At 28.3% G+C, this 17,948-nt stretch overlaps 1 protein-coding gene across 3 annotated transcripts; it reads left to right on the top strand.

The window, feature by feature from the left end:
• The first annotated feature begins 764 nt into the window (after positions 1 to 764).
• Pvf1 (PDGF- and VEGF-related factor 1) lies at positions 765 to 17,613 on the top strand. 3 transcript variants are annotated; one of them, XM_065508861.1, is made up of 6 exons: positions 765 to 1,190; positions 14,039 to 14,135; positions 14,233 to 14,259; positions 14,323 to 14,612; positions 14,692 to 14,877; positions 17,400 to 17,613. In XM_065508861.1, exons 1-6 carry the CDS (start codon positions 951 to 953, stop codon positions 17,523 to 17,525), a joined length of 966 nt encoding a protein of 321 aa, XP_065364933.1. In that variant the 5' UTR covers positions 765 to 950; the 3' UTR covers positions 17,526 to 17,613. The 3 variants fall into 3 exon arrangements, with proteins under 3 accessions (XP_065364933.1, XP_065364931.1, XP_065364934.1); XM_065508859.1 differs by having other exon boundaries at positions 14,039 to 14,144; positions 17,400 to 17,610; XM_065508862.1 differs by lacking the exon at positions 17,400 to 17,613 and adding an exon at positions 16,749 to 16,902 and having other exon boundaries at positions 14,039 to 14,144.
• The last annotated feature ends 335 nt before the right edge of the window (positions 17,614 to 17,948 follow it).

The raw sequence follows: 17,948 nt of genomic DNA on the forward strand, positions 1-17,948 counted from the left end.
AAAAACTATCAATTTTTAATTATGTCCTTATACTTTTTGTTAATATAAGTAAATAAAAATATATATTAATGAAGTACTAAAAAATATACAAATTTCTTAAACAGTTCTTTGGATTTCGAATATTTGAAAATGTTTCCATTGTATTAATAACCACTGTATAAACAAACCTGTCCCTTTATAACATTCTCATTTGTTTATCAATCGTATCATAAATTTCAAGTAGATTTTTAAGGGGTCATGGGGTCAGACAAAAGTTAACGGTTTATTAATATAACAAATACATAATTACATGTTTATTTATATATAACAATAAATAAATGTTTCTTTTTTTTAAATTGTAAATAAAAAATAAGAATTTATTAAAACATACTACAAATTTATAAAGTGCTGAATAATTAAACACTATACTCCGTGAATGAGTTAGTTGTCTATCTCTTTCTCTCTAATTAATGAGTTGACATAACCCAACACCTGTTGTTGTCTAAATTATTTACTTACACATACCTACAATTTATTACGGAAATTTACATATGTTTATCGATAAACATAGATAACACTTTACCAACAACACAATTAAAATATGTAACATTATACATAATTATAATCTCCCGCTCTACATGTCATGTTTTCATAAATAATACCAACACAACCAACAACAATTTAACCCGCGTAAAAAAAAACATGTTTATGCACTTTTGTCATGTAAATGTTAAAGATTTCAAAACTAATGCTTATTTCTTTTCCTACAATCAAATTCTTTTTAGATTTTATACAAAATATTTTACTTATTTTTGTTTGGTTTTGTCTTTGTAAATTAAAACAAATAATAGAAAGAAGAAAAAAAACTGTGATAAATATATAATTATACAACAACAAAAATACTGAAAAAAATATCCAACCAAAAACAATAATAACAACAATTAAGAAGGAGAAAAAAATACAACAAAATAATGTCTCAAATCAACACTTCGAAGAGAAGCAGCAGCAGTAGTGGAACATCTTGGTTCTGCCATACAATAAAAATGTTTTTCATACTGGGCCTTTTCACATGCAGCCTTCTGCATTGTGTTCATGCTGCCGTTGGGGAAAATGATGCACGTTTTGTATACAATAAATCAAAAACGGATGCAACCAGTGCCGAGAGTACAGATACAAATGTTAAACTACTTGAAGAAAACGGAACAGATCCGGTGAGTATGAAAAGGTGAATTAAGTTTGTAAGCAAAAAAAAAATAAAAAAAAACAATTACCACAACAGCAAATACACATAGGCCACAAGTTAAATTTATTTACATACTAGCAAATATTTAGGTACCCTACATTTTGAAGCGTTTGTTATGACCATCAAGCATCGTTAAGTCAGTGGTAGGCATAAAGAGAACATGGACAATAACATGATATGCTCATGCTTTGTCTGTTTTAATATAACTTACTATTAAATTATGATATACATTCGCCTTGTTAACAAGTAAATTACCGATTATATTTAGCCCCTTTCTGTATCATTTGTTTTCGCTCTAGGAATAGGTTTTTTAATAGGTTTAAGTAAGTTCTAAAGAATAATTAACACAAACGTTAAACGTATATAGCGGCTTAATTTTTACAATTGGGCTGCTACATCCGATTTTAGTTTTTACATATAAAAATCGATTTTTAGCCACTATCGATTTTTCATATAAAAATCGATTTTTGTTGGAAAATAGAGGTGATCACAGCTTATCATTATTTTTACGATTAAACCACTATTTAATAATCTACAGCAGATTTTAGGTTTTTCATATAAAAAACGATTTTTGATGGAAAATAGAGGTGATCACAGATTATCATTATTTTTACGATTAAGCCACTATTTAATGATCTACAGCCGATTTTAGGTTTTTCATATAAAAATCGATTTTTGATGGAAAATAGAGGTGATCACAGATTATCATCATTTTTACGATTAAGCCACTATTTAATAATCTACAGCCGATTTTAGGTTTTTCATATAAAAATCGATTTTTGATGGAAAATTGAGTTGATCACAAATTATCATTATTTTTACGATTAAGCCACTATTTAAAGACTACAGCCGATTTTAGGTTTTTCATATAAAAATCGATTTTTGATGGAAAATAGAGGTGATCACAGATTATCATTATTTTATCGATTAAGCCACTATTTAAGGATCTACAGCCCATTTTAGGTTTTTCATATAAAAATCGATTTTTGATGGAAAATAGAGGTGATCACAGATTATCATTATTTTGTCGATTAAGCCACTATTTAAGGATCTACAGCCGATTTTAGGTTTTTCATATAAAAATCGATTTTTGATGGAAAATAGAGGTGATCACAGATTATCATTATTTTGTCGATTAAGCCACTATTTAATGATCTACAGCCGATTTTAGGTTTTTCATATAAAAAATCGATTTTTGATGGAAAATAGAGGTGATCACAGATTATAATTATTTTGTCGATTAAGCCACTATTTAATGATCTACAGCCGATTTTAGGTTTTTCATATAAAAATCTATTTTTGATGGAAAACAGAGGTGATCACAGATTATCATTATTTTGTCGATTAAGCCACTATTTAAAGATCTACAGCCGATTTTAGGTTTTCATATAAAAATCGATTTTTGATGGAAAATAGAGGTGATCACAGATTATCATTATTTTGTCGATTAAGCCACTATTTAATGATCTACAGCCGATTTTAGGTTTTTCATATAAAAATCGATTTTTGATGGAAAATAGAGGTGATCACAGATTATAATTATTTTGTCGATTAAGCCACTATTTAAGGATCTACAGTCGATTTTAGGTTTTTCATATAAAAATCGATTTTTGATGGAAAATAGAGGTGATCACAGATTATCATTATTTTGTCGATTAAGCCACTATTTAAGGATATACAGTCGATTTTAGGTTTTTCATATAAAAATCGATTTTTGATGGAAAATAGAGGTGATCACAGATTATCATTATTTTTATGATAAAGCCACTATTTAAAGATCTACAGACGATTTTAGGTTTTTCATATAAAAATCGATTTTTGATGGAAAATAGAGGTGATCACAAATTATCATTATTTTGACGATTAAGCCACTATTTAATGATCTACAGACGATTTTAGGTTTTTTATATAAAAATCGATTTTTGATGGAAAATGGAGGTGATCACAAATTATCATTATTTTGACGATTAAGCCACTATTTAATGATCTACAGCCTATTTTAGGTTTTTCATATAAAAATCGATTTTTGATGGAAAATAGAGGTGATCACAGATTATCATTATTTTGTCGATTAAGCCACTATTTAATGATCTACAGACGATTTTAGGTTTTTTATATGAAAATCGATTGTTGATGGAAAATAGAGGTGATCACAGATTATCATTATTTTGTCGATTAAGCCACTATTTAATGATCTACAGCCGATTTTAGGTTTTTCATATAAAAAATCGATTTTTGATGGAAAATAGAGGTGATCACAGATTATAATTATTTTGTCGATTAAGCCACTATTTAATGATCTACAGCCGATTTTAGGTTTTTCATATAAAAATCTATTTTTGATGGAAAACAGAGGTGATCACAGATTATCATTATTTTGTCGATTAAGCCACTATTTAAAGATCTACAGCCGATTTTAGGTTTTCATATAAAAATCGATTTTTGATGGAAAATAGAGGTGATCACAGATTATCATTATTTTGTCAATTAAGCCACTATTTAATGATCTACAGCCGATTTTAGGTTTTTCATATAAAAATCGATTTTTGATGGAAAATAGAGGTGATCACAGATTATAATTATTTTGTCGATTAAGCCACTATTTAAGGATCTACAGTCGATTTTAGGTTTTTCATATAAAAATCGATTTTTGATGGAAAATAGAGGTGATCACAGATTATCATTATTTTGTCGATTAAGCCACTATTTAAGGATATACAGTCGATTTTAGGTTTTTCATATAAAAATCGATTTTTGATGGAAAATAGAGGTGATCACAGATTATCATTATTTTTATGATAAAGCCACTATTTAAAGATCTACAGACGATTTTAGGTTTTTCATATAAAAATCGATTTTTGATGGAAAATAGAGGTGATCACAAATTATCATTATTTTGACGATTAAGCCACTATTTAATGATCTACAGACGATTTTAGGTTTTTTATATAAAAATCGATTTTTGATGGAAAATGGAGGTGATCACAAATTATCATTATTTTGACGATTAAGCCACTATTTAATGATCTACAGCCTATTTTAGGTTTTTCATATAAAAATCGATTTTTGATGGAAAATAGAGGTGATCACAGATTATCATTATTTTGTCGATTAAGCCACTATTTAATGATCTACAGACGATTTTAGGTTTTTTATATGAAAATCGATTGTTGATGGAAAATAGAGATGATCACAGATTATCATTATTTTGTCGATTAAGCCACTATTTAAAGATCTACAGACGATTTTAGGTTTTTCATATAAAAAATTTATTTTTGATGGAAAATAGAGGTGATTACAGATTATCATTATTTTGTCGATTAAGCCACTATTTAAGGATCTACAGCCGATTTTAGGTTTTTCATATAAAAATCGATTTTTGATGGAAAATAGAGGTGATCACAAATTATCAATGATCTACAGCCGATTTTAGCCGATAGAGGTGATCACAGATTATCATTATTTTGTCGATTAAGCCACTATTTAATGATCTACAGCCGATTTTAGGTTTTTCATATAAAAATCGATTTTTGATGGAAAATAGAGGTGATCACATATTATCATGATTTTGTCGATTAAGTCACTATTTAAGGATCTACAGCCGATTTTAGGTTTCATCTGAAGCGATGTTATACAATTTAAAGAAATCCAATGATAAGTTTTTATATCGATTTGACTTTAGCAAAATTTGATGATGATGAATATGATGTAAATCCTATTATTCACTGTTAGGTCTGCTTTTTCCATACAAATATATTGCTTTTGGAAATACCTTCTAATAAAAAGTTTGTTTTTCATGAAAATTTTCTATTGGAAGTAGTTCAAAAGGAAAAGCCAAACACCTACAAATAATTGTCGGTTATAGGTCCTGAAAACCGCGATTACTGTTTCGGTTAAGTAAATCAGTCTTAACAATTACAGAAATCTATGATTAACGAGGATTTTACCTTCACATTATGCTAGAAGAAATAAATGTTTATACATGTATTTTATGTGAGCAATAAATATGCTTTACCAATTGCCCCCTGAAGGTCATAATGCGATAAATATTTCAATGTCTTACAAATAAATTAATGCAACTTGAGAAGAAATCTGGTTGCCTTGGCGCAGGGTATATAAATATTTATGTACTTGTCTAGTTGTGTACAAGTACATATTATGACCATTAAAACAGCAGGCACTTTAAAATCCTTATGGTAAAATAAAACAAAACACCCACGCATTTGCCATCCACATACTATATACATATTCGTATTTATATTTGTTTGTCTTACAGACCTTTAATGTTTATTTTAGATTCAGAAAAAATATTTCTTAAGTATTTATATGTTGATTTAACAGTTGTTTTCTTTGGCAAATATTTTTAATTAAATTGTTTGCATTTTTGTAATCTGCACAAAATTTATTTAGGTAAATATTGATTGAAAAAAATATTTTGCAAATTAATTTTTTTTAATTTGAAGATAAAAAGTTATTTGAATATTATTAATTTAATTGGAAAAATAATGATTTGCATTTTTATTTAATGCAAAAGTGGAAAGTTATTAGAGTAAATAAAACAAAATTCTACCTAAATCTAAGAGTTGAAAGAATTATTTATTTATTTTTTATTTATTTAATAATTCAATAGATTACAAGCCTTTAAGGCCAATACAATTATTATTATTATTATTTCTAATATAATTATTTCTTAATTTAATTCCACTAAATAATTCATAGGCTTAACTCTTTAATACTTTAAACGTATTGAATTCATTTGTATATAGAATTAATTGCTCACTAAATCATTCAAGTTTTCTTTAGTTAATCAATCTATTGCGAAATGACTGAATAATAAAATTTTTCTTCAATTTAAATCTAATAGAAAAATGTTTTGAAAACAAATTGAATTAAGAAAAAAATTCATTAACATAGAGCCATAGAGAATATACATAGAACGGAAACTCTCCTGTCAAAGACCTAACTCAGTTGTCAGAAATCTAAGTGGTGAGAATTTATTAGTAGAAAAAACTATGTGAAAACATAAAACCACATTCGTATGATTGATTCGACAATGAATGAATTCTATTCAAATAAAAGTCTCTCAATGGAGTTAAAGATTTTGGGATTGGTTTTATGGAATAATTTGCTTATTTTTTTTAAATTTGATTAATTAATTCGAAGTTCTGGGCTAAATAAAAAGTTTTTTAAATATGAATACATTACGCTTCTCCTGTCAACAGACATCTGTCAGTTGACTCCTGCCAAATTTAATTTGTGTTTGACAGCCATGACTTGAGTAGAAATTAGAAAAATGTGAATTTCGTTCAAGCTTTCTTTTTTGCGGAAAAAACCATTACTCAAACCAAAGCTAATCTTGATAAATACTATAGAAACTCTGCACCATCAATTTCAATGGTAAAAAAGTGGTTCATTGAATTTCGTTATGGTCGTACAAGAACGGAAGATGCCGAAAGTTCTAGGCGCCCTGTTGAGATTTCTACATCCGAAACAATCACCATATGGTGTTGGCCGATCGGAGATTTAAAGTGCGAGAGATTGTGGAAACTATAGGCATTTCACATGGCTCAGAAATTACTGTGAGGAAAGTGATTTCACTCAAAATTTTAACAAGCTGCGTCATTTAGTCACTACCTCGTGACTTGAGGAGAAAATGGAAAAATGTGAATTTCATACGCACATGAAATCATCTTAGAAACAAATACCTATTTTGATGATCTCGACAAATCTAATTTTTTGAAAAGGATAAACAAATTTTGAGAAACGTTGAACAAAGTATATAGAGCTCAAAGGAGATTATGTTGAAAAATATGTTGTATCACAAAATATGGATTGATTTTTTTTTACATATCTTCTTGGCCTTACAAGCTCACAATTGAGTTGTGTAGTGGCGGTAATAACTGGACACTGCAGGGTTTCTGGGTCGTCGTTCCCTAAATAGTCTTTCTGAGCTCTCGAATATGAGGCTTGAGGGTATTAATGCCTTTATAAGTAGTAATTGGTTAAAAAGACCAGGCATGGGGATCTCTCTAGAGTAACCTAATAACCGCCGACTCATTGGCATGCAACTTTTTAAAATCTCCTCCCTCTCTCTTTCTTCGGACATCACCTTCTCCTTCTTAACTTTTTCAATCTTCTCCTTCTCTCTTTTCATTTATATCTGTCCCTCTTTCTTCTGTTTTCTTCTACTTTCAGGTAACACAAAGGGACCATTGCTTGGACCCACGTGAGCCGCTCTTCTTTTTTCCTTCATTTCGTGGCTGCCTGGAAACCTAACCTAACCTACCAGGTTGGCTACCGTTTCGCCTAAAAATACCTTTTCAACAATTACCCAGCAAAAACTTGATAATGACTTGCAATTTTACTTTTCAATGACTACTTCATACCACCTGTATTACATAGAAGTAGTTAAGTAATGGCTGTCATATAATTTGACACATAAGTACTTGCAATTCACAATTATTTCATAATAAAATGCATTTAACGTTTTATTGAATACATTTTTGTTGATTCAACTCTAATACAAATTGAATACAATTGAATCGAATTAAGAACTTATTTGTAAGCGAACGTGGTAATGACATATTTTCTCCCTATTTGTAAGCGAAGGTGGTAAATACTTGCCTACAATGACATCACAGTGTTAAAATAATGATTTCAAATGCCAATGTAGTGAATAGTAGTTATATTAGCTTTTCAACTCATTACTTTTCAAAGTATATTTTTAGCTGGGTAACGTTATCACTAAAATACCGCTAACCGAAATAATCTAAAATGCCGTAACCTCCAAATTACCGCTATTAAAATACAAATTTTTGTTTTCCATCATTGAGTTTTTGAAATGCATGGCACTACAATATAAGGTGGACTCATTAGAAAATAAATTCTCTATTAAACAATTCATGTAACGTCAAACAAAAGAAAATATGAACAAATCAAAATGAAAAGTCTAAGAACAAAATAAATAACAATTTTATATTTTTCAAAATAAACGTGTTGTTAATTTTGTCAAATATCGCGAAAACAAGATAACAAATTTACGTGTTAAATTCATAGTTTTACGTTATTGGGGTAAATATTGAAAACTCTCCTTTATGTTTCTATCTTGTGTATTATCACGTTTGCACTCTAAGGTAACGTCATGTCTAGTTTTAGTAAATTTTATCAACAATTTAAGTCTGGGCGAAATTGCCTTTATCAATGAAATACCGTTACCGAAATAACAGCGAATTTCGTTACCGCTAAAATATCGTTACTGAAATAATACAAATTAGAGGTACATACCGTTTTATTTGAACCGTTTTTTTTCCTTTAATTTTATTAAAACTATTGTGAAAGTAATTGAATTTCCCTGTGTATTGTTAAATTGATCAAGAAATAATTGCATTTAGTTATTATCACCTTTATCCTATTTTAATTACATATTTTACGCTCAGTTTTCTAATTTTATTCAATATTATATTTAACAAATATTTTAATAGACATAAAAACGATTAAGTGAAATGAATCATCGTTTTGAAACGTAGTTCTAACCAATAATATGGGTAATAAAAAAAAAAACGTTAAGAAAGTAATATAAAACACCAACAACCCATAGAACGTGATAAAATGACAATTAACTTTAGAAAAAAAATCAAAAGTAAATAATAAATCTTTTCTCTACGTACTATTAATTTTAATGCTCAATTATTGACAGACAGTACAGAAGCACTTGATGTGGCGAATTTGAAATTGAAGCGACAGGCGATTAAGATTTGTAAACATTAAAACAAATGTCAACAAAATGAAACTTTTCACACGATCTGGCTTATTAGAGGTTAGGAAATTGTTGAAATAAATCTTATATATAAATAAGCCACACTTTTTTTTATGGTACACTTTTAAGTATGTTATTGTCCACAAATATTGATGAAACATATATGGTTTAAAAGGTTTTTTCTCTAGATGTGCACAATATAAAAACATATTTAAAAATTCTTTCCATAAAAGTGGTAAAAAGCATTTAAAAGTGGTCGAATTTCGGTCACCAGGCGATCCTAGTGATTAATAAGTTGACAAACATTTAAAAAAAATGTTTATTTTTACACAATAATTTGAAATTGTTTCTAGAATAGTAACGGTAATGGTCATAGAGAATTATACATAGAGGCGAGATACTCCGATTTGTCAAACAAAAATACAACAAATCATATGTCTGATACAACAATAAAATACATTCACTAGCATGTATTTTGTTGTTGCCAGAAATAGGTTTTTGACAACAAACTTATGTTTTTGACAATAACGTCTCGTCTCTATGTTACCCTATGGTAATGGTATTTTAGAGGTAACGGAGTATCAGATTATTTGGATAACGGGATTGCAGAGGTAGTTAAGCAGGGCGGTTACTGCGTAACTCAATCCGAAAATGAAAATGTTCGAAAATGTGTGCTAAATACATAGAGAACATAGAGCGGAAACTCGAAAAAAAGCTCAAACAAAAAAATTGCTCAAAATAATCACATAGTTTTTTTTACTAATACATTCTCACCACTTAGGTTTTTGACAACTGAGTTAGGTCTTTGACAGGAGAGTTTCCGCTCTATGTGTTTTCTCTATGGCTAAATACATTGTGATTCGAAAAGATTTCCTTTCGAATTAGGGGGTAATGGGGGCTTAGTGGTAACGCTAATCTTGCTTAAAAATCATTTCATTTCGAATTCATCGCACCGTCTCTCGTATGACGCTTCTGTTGTAGCCGAGCATCATCATCATCATTTATGTAAACAAAACGATCTGGCTGACTTTTCAACTTAAACATTGTTTTAACAAGATAAAGATGTTAATTTTTAAAACAAAAATAACAACAAATTTTGAAACTTTGTTAGTGGTTAACCAGTTGTCTATTTTTGTTGTAAATAATTGGCGCCAAATATTAAATTCATTCATTCACCTATAGTTTCAGTTAAAAACCAACAATTCACCTGTCTCCAAGCAGCAGCAATAAAAACAAACGATGACAATGATGATTCATATGAAATTCCATTAGCAGTCATTGTTATTAATTAATTAAATTTGTTTTTAGCTTATTTAAAAAGAAAAAAAATAACTTTTATTTTAAAAGCGTGTGTTTTGTTAATGATGTTTGTGTATCGTTTATTATTTATTTAGTGCGAATATTTGTTTTCTTTAATTTGTTATCAATTTTATTATATTTATAGATTATTTGTTTTACTTCTACTACTACTTTTCTCAACAAACAACATAAAATGGTTACACACGAGTTTCAGTTAAATTTATTTGAAATCAGATTTCCGTTACCACAATAATAAATGTCTTAAGCATGAGTACGTTGGATATTATGTTTATTGTCATTTAGCCCGGTTTCTTTTTGCCCTAAAGTATTTATTTGTTTATATTCAGCGGAAATTATTGTTTTTTTTATTTTCAAGTCGTATGAGTAATGTTAATACATATGTACTTCTCGAACTCTTAACAATAACAATCCATTAATCGCTGTGATATGCAACACTTGAGTGCCGATGTTTAAATATTGTTGATTTAAAATGTTAGTAGATCAATTAGCAGTTGCTATAAATATTTATAACTACACCTTTGCCCTTGGCAAATGAAAATATTTTATTAAAATTTAGATAAGAATTTACACATTAATAAAATAGAAACATGCAAAATTACGCCCGATATTTACCCCCTGTCTATACTTGCTAAATATTTAATGACTTTGTTATCAATACCAAGTTGTCTGAGCTGAAGCTCTGACAGTTTTCCCATAATGCCTTGTTTATACCTGATACATTTTGATCATTATAAACGTCAAAATTGTTGTCATGATAACAAATTATCAGGTATAGTCCCCATTTATTAGTATTATTGCTTTGTTATGACAAAATTGTTAGTGCGTTTGCCTAGACAACTTTGTCTTGACTACAAACGTCATTAATTCTTATGTTAAATATTTGTCAAGTATAGATAGGGGGTAACAATACAATAAGACTAATAAATGGAGAATATACCCTATAATTTTTTCTCTTCACAACTATTTTGAAGTTTATCATAACAAAAATGTATACAGTGTAGACACAAAGTTAAGGATATTAAAACAAATTTTGTAGAGATGGTTGTTTGAGGTTATTTTTTCAAAACTCTTTTAATAAACACTAAAAAATTATAATATATTTTTAAATAACTATATATACATACTTTTAAAAATAACAAGTTGTTTTTATTATTATGAAAAGTATTGTATGTATAAATATCTCACTTTAATTTTGTTTAAACAAATTAAACTTTATAGCCTTTCAAAGTTAATTGATTTGTTAATTTGCATCTGCGAAACAAGAACAAGTGCTATAAACAAAATAATTGTTGAAATTTTTTGACAACTTTAAGAAAACAATTGAATTTTTTATTACAAACAACTAATTGTTTGGAAAAATTGTAAATAAATTTGTCATAAATTATTGAAATTCTCAGTAAATATTTAAAATATACCACAGGGTTAGAAAGAATTAATTCTTAATTAAAATTTTCAATTCAAATTCAATTGTATCTTTTAATTATTCCAATAAAAATCATTACGAATTAATTCATAAGCTTAATTGCTTAGTTCTTCAAAGGTATTGAATTTACTTCTTTGAGATTTCTTTCCTTATAGAATTAATTCCTTAATGAATAATTCAAGTTTTCTTTAATTCCAATTCATTACAAAATAGTTATAATTTAATCAAATGTTCTTGAATTCAAATGTATTACCAATAGGCTTTATATAAATAATTTAAAAGAAATTGAATGAAGAAAACTTATTTTCTTATTTTCATTAAATTTGGTTTACATTTAAATTTACACACACATAAATTGGAAACTCTACTGTCAAAGACCTAACTCAGTTGTCAAAAACCTAAGTGGTGAGACTGTATTAGTAAAAACAAAAACAACACTCGTATGTGTGATTAATTTTAGTAATTCTTTTGTTTGAGAATGGTGATAAATTTAACAATTCATTCTAAGAAATTAAGCCTATGAAATATTGGGTGTATGACTTAAAAATGTGGGATTTACAATAGATGGCGTATATTTTGAATGCGGTTTTTGTTTTTTAATAACTTGAAAGGGTACATATCTGACATTTATTTTCACTTAGTTATTGAAAATTATAGTAGCGGAGTTCACTATTAAGTGCGAATGGTCTTGCAGCATTGCAAATGCAAAATTTTACCGTAATCCAATAACAAAATGCACACGAAAACCTATACAATTTTGCATTTGCAATGATGCAAAACCATTCCAACTTAATAGTGAATTCCGCTAGTGTAAACAACAAAGTTTTTTTTTGCATCGAAAATGGAGAATTTTATGGCAACAAAGCGTCATATGCGAGAAGTTTTGCTTTATATCTTTAATTTGAAAAAAAGTGCAGCCGAAGCACACCGATTGCTCACCGAAGCTAATGGCGAATGTGTTTCATCGGTTTCAACGTGCAAGATATGGTTTGTGCGGTTCAGAATTTGTGATTTTGACACGGAAGACAAAGATCGACAAAAAATCATTGGGAGCTATTCAAACAGCAACTTCAAAACATTTGCGAGCTGCAGGATTCATCCAAAAGCAGGGTAAATGGGTACCATACGAATTGAAGCTGAAAAACCCGGAAAGACGATTTTGTATGTCTGAAATGCTGCTTGAACGCTATAAAAGAAAATAATTTTTGCACCGAATCATTACTTGCATGAAAAATGGATCCATTACGATATCCCGAAGTGTAAGAGATCGTATGTAAAGCACGGCCAACCAGCCAAATCGACACCAACGTCAAATATCCATGACGCTAAGGTAATACTCTGTATTTGGTGAGAGTATCTATTATGAGCTGCTGAAGTCTGCCCAGACCATCGCATCGAATGCAACATATTCTTTTGACCAAAAATCGCCTAGAATATGCTGCCAGACATGAAACCGTAATATTCCAATATGACAACGCTAGGCCATATGTTGCAATACCTATTGAAAAGTAAAGTGGTTGAGAAGTTTTGCCTAACCCGCCTTATAGTCCAGACCGTGCCCCATTCGACTACTATTTGCTTCGATCGATGTAGAACGTTCTTTATGGTAAACGATTCACTTCCGAACGGAGTATCCGAAATTGGACTCAAAAGATGAATAGTTCTTTTGGCTCGGAATCCATATACTACTGTCAGAAAGATGGGAAATTTATATTGTACAAATGTTTCAAAATAAAACCTAAAAATTTTAAAAAATTACGCATTTTCAAGTTTTATTATATTTCGGGCACTTATAGACCGATATTGCCCAGGAGTAGAGTTTTTAATTTCCCGACCTTTTTTGATTCCCGGGAATCGGGAAAATTTGTTTCTAAATTCCCGGGTACCCGGCTATTCCCGAAATATATAATACTGAAAATTAGGAATATTATAGCAAATTTTCATATAAAAACTTAGTGTTATAATCATTATATAAAGAGTTTCGTATTAATTAATTAAATTTGAGTTAAATTCATTAAAATCTTTAAGCGTAATTAAAAAATGTCAGCCTTTCATTCCATAAATCCATTCCCAGTATCTAATTCTTTAGCTTCATTTAAATTTAATTAATTTTGCAGTTAATTAATAACAGAATTTATTCAAACTTTGAATGATTAAATTTTTGTTGATTCAAATCTACTACAAATTGAGTTAAAATGTTGTTTCTTCATTCAGTTTTATTCAGCTTTTAATAAAAAAAAAACATGTACTGTTGCTGTGTTTCCTTTTTTGAGATTTTCTTATAATAATTGAATTCTTTGTTTTCCTTTATTTCCAGATTCCTATGGATTTTTATAGACAACTAAATAATATAACAGACATATCGGAATTTATTGAGAAATTCATTGATCCTGAAAGTATAGACCCACAATTAGGTATACATGGTAATAAATTGTTAAATTTTTTGAAAATTAAAAAAAGATGTTTTTATATTTTTATCTTTTCTTATCATTTTTCTATTTTTTTTAACAGAGAATTTAAAAAGAACCGTTGAAAGAGGTAGGTTTTAAAATAATTTCCCAAATGTATGTATGAATTTTCACGTTTATATTTAATTTAAAGCTGCCGTTATACGTGCTAAAGCCGCCAATTGTATACCCGAGAATACAGTGGTCGATTTGACGCCCATCAATCCCAAAAATAATTACTTTCCCCGTTGTACGCGTGTAAAACGTTGCGGTGGCTGCTGCAGCACCCAATGGATGTCGTGTCAACCAACAAAATCTGAAATAGTTAACTTTCAAGTCTATCGCTATTGCTATGAGGAGGTAAAAGCCAAATTTTGCGGTTTCGAGGTGATTCCCGTGGAACAACATTTAGAATGTAAATGTGATTGTCGCAAAAAACCAGAGGTGAGTAATGAACTCATTTAAACTAAATTAATTAAACAATGTTAATAACTGTATATTTTGTGTTTGTGTGTGTGTTTAGGACTGCAATTCCTATCAACGTTACCAGGATTGTCGCTGTCATTGCATAAATGATGAGGCTCGGGAAAAGTGCCTAAATCTGGAGCACAAAATATGGGATGATGAGAATTGTCGCTGTGTGTGTAAACAGAATGAGAACTGCACAACGGGTTCTTATTACGATGAGAATCAATGCAAATGTCTACTGGTGCGTATAAAACCGATACTTGTTGATTGGTGATTTTTTTTTATATTAGTTTTTCTAAGTCTCAGTTTTATTTCATTATTATGGGATTTTATTTGTTGTAGTAAAACAAAAGTTTTTTTTTTTGTTATTGTTTTTGGTTTTTATGTATTGTAGTATGTTTTACTTATACTAATATTTCGAATTATTTAGTTTGTTAAGTAAATTAAGGTGGGTGATGAGTTTCAATTCATTTTATTAGAATTTAAATGGTATTTGACATTGGGTGTATGTTTTTATTTTTTATTTTTGTAATTGTTGGCAGGTGTCTGGGTAGTTATAGAACGTATAATATCCGCTTGTTAAATACTTTCTTTAGGTAATGAGAATTTGCAAAAAAAAATCCCCCTTGTTCTGTAAACCGAAACCGAGTAACGTTGTAAATTTTAAACGAATTCTCATATTTTGGTTTTCTGTAAATCGATTCCACATGATTTTTTCGATTAAACAAAACAGTTTCTCAACTATATAAATTCATTAGCTTTATTAAAAAGGTTTTTATTGAATTGAAATTCCTAACAAAATTCATACAACGTTTCAATTAATTCAAATCTAATTTTTTTTGAATGAAAATATGTTTTCTTCACTCTAGTGAATTGTAAATGGATTACGAATATGGTCGAAAATCGATTTTCAGGATCTAAAAACGATTTTTTTTCGTGATCGATTATATACTCCGATTTTTAGGCTGAAATCGATTTCCGGAATTTCTAGTATTCCCTACGTTTTTGCTTTCATTAAATTTTACAATATATTAATATTCAGCTGATAGTGAAAAATAATCACGGAGGACCTCATTTTTTAAAGCGAAATTTTTTCAAACTTAAGAAATTTGTATAAAAATGTGTGCCGTTACGGTTTCAAAATGAGCACCTCTATAAAGGAGTTATAATACTCTTCCCAAACATGATTTTAATCTGTAATTATAGCGTATATGGGTCATTTGCTATAGATCCCAAAAATGCAGATCGATTATTGGGTTCGATTAATCGACTGTAAAAATCGAAATGAAAATGGTTGATCGAAAACTCGAAAATCGATTATTAGCTTTTCATACTATTCACTACTTCAATCAATTTGTTTTTGTTTTTTTTTTTTAAACATTAACAGCCTGCTTTTATAAAATTGATATACGTATGATTAATAAGTCGCGAAATTTTTTTAAAATTTTTAGCTTTTATTTTGAAACATTTATCAAAGTATTGGCCATTGTTAGCTATGACCTTTTCAAATCTTTCTGGCAATCTATAGATTACAAGCCAAAAGAACTGCTCATCTTTTGAGGCCATGAACGAACCAAGTCAATATCGGCAACTCTGTTCCAAAGTGAATCGTATCCCAGAGTGTTCTGTTTCGATCGAAACAAATAGTAGACGGACAGGCCACGGTCAGCACTATGAAGCTGGTGAGGAAAAACTTCCCAACCACTTTTTTCTAAATATTTTTTAACAGGTATTGATAGAGAGGCCTAGCGTTGTCATATTACGGTTTCATGTCTGGCATTTTGTAAATTTCGTAAAGCTGCCTAATTTAGAACAGGGGGAAATAAAGGACAATAGGATTGTAAATATATTATATTTATCTATATATTTTTTAAGAGAATAAGAAAACGAAAATAATATACTTAGAAATCGTATAGCAAATGATTTCTAAAATATTGTTAAAATAATGTACATATAGAGAATTAATATGTTTGTTTAATTTTTACATATGCAATTGTTATTGTTTTTTTTTGTATTAATATTTATATTAAGTAAATATTAATTTTGTTGTTTGTTCACCAACTAAATGTTATGTGTTTCTTTTTTTCTTTGTGTTTTCCTTCTTTTTTTTAGACGTCCTCCATTGATTATGTTGATGAAAATCAACAAAATTAACTGATAAAACTCTCCCCAAGTCTCTCACACTATTTAAAATAAACCAACTTTAAAAACTCATACACAGTTACACTTAAAGCCCTACACTGTTAGAAATAATAAAAGATAAATTAATAAAAACAAAAAGTAATTTTGAGAGAGCCAAAACACTAAAAGACTACAAATTATAAATTATTTTATATAAAAAGAAAAGAATAATAATAATAATATTAATGTATTTTTTGTTTTGTCCTTGTCATTTATAAAAACTTTGTTAAAATAATAAGTCATCGATCGTCATCATCTAATTGTTCAATGTGATTTGCATTCAAAATGTGTAATTTAGTATTAAAAAACAATTTAAAAAATTTCAAGTGTTTCTGGCTTGTTATTCAATTCAAATTTTTCAAATGAGTAAGTAAAAAAACACACTTTTTACATTATTTTTATATAAAATTATTCTAATTTATGTTATATATGAATCATTTTTTTTGGATTTGCATGGGTTTTTTTTCTAAAAAAAAAACATAACAAATTTATTTATAGTTATTTTCTTAGTTTGATACATATTTATATGGAAATAGAAAATTTTATTTATATTATACCTTTATTTGTTTTTAATTTTTCCAGCTAAATGCTAACAATGATGGTAATAGTGGAGATATTGCGATTCCTCCGATTGTTAATAGTCGTCGTCGATTTTTTGTCAAACCCATAGAAGTAGATCCCGATAATAGCACAATTTATGAGGTATAATTCTTTTTTAAATATACATATATTAGAATTTATTAATTATCAGTATTTAATGTTAAAAAAAAGAAAGAAATCAAATACAAAAAATCCATAATTTAGTCATTTACAGAGGTATGCATAAAAGACTGTCTGTCATTACATCTTAAAATAATTTAACATTATTCACTTATATTTTCGAATTCTTTAAAACAAATTTTAGATAAATTTATAGTTACTTTTAAAATGTTTTCAAAACTTTTAAATTTAAAGCAACTTTTAATTTTTATGTTAAAAAAAATTAAAATTTTTATTTTTCTATTTAAAAAATAATAATTTTTAAACTTTATTATGCATACGTCTGATTTACAAATTAAATATTTTTATGTTTATTTTTTAGTATATTTTTTATTCAAATTATTAATGTTAATTAAGTGTAGTTAAACTTTA

Source organism: Calliphora vicina, chromosome 4 (assembly GCF_958450345.1).
Source record: "Calliphora vicina chromosome 4, idCalVici1.1, whole genome shotgun sequence".
NCBI lineage: Eukaryota > Metazoa > Arthropoda > Insecta > Diptera > Calliphoridae > Calliphora > Calliphora vicina.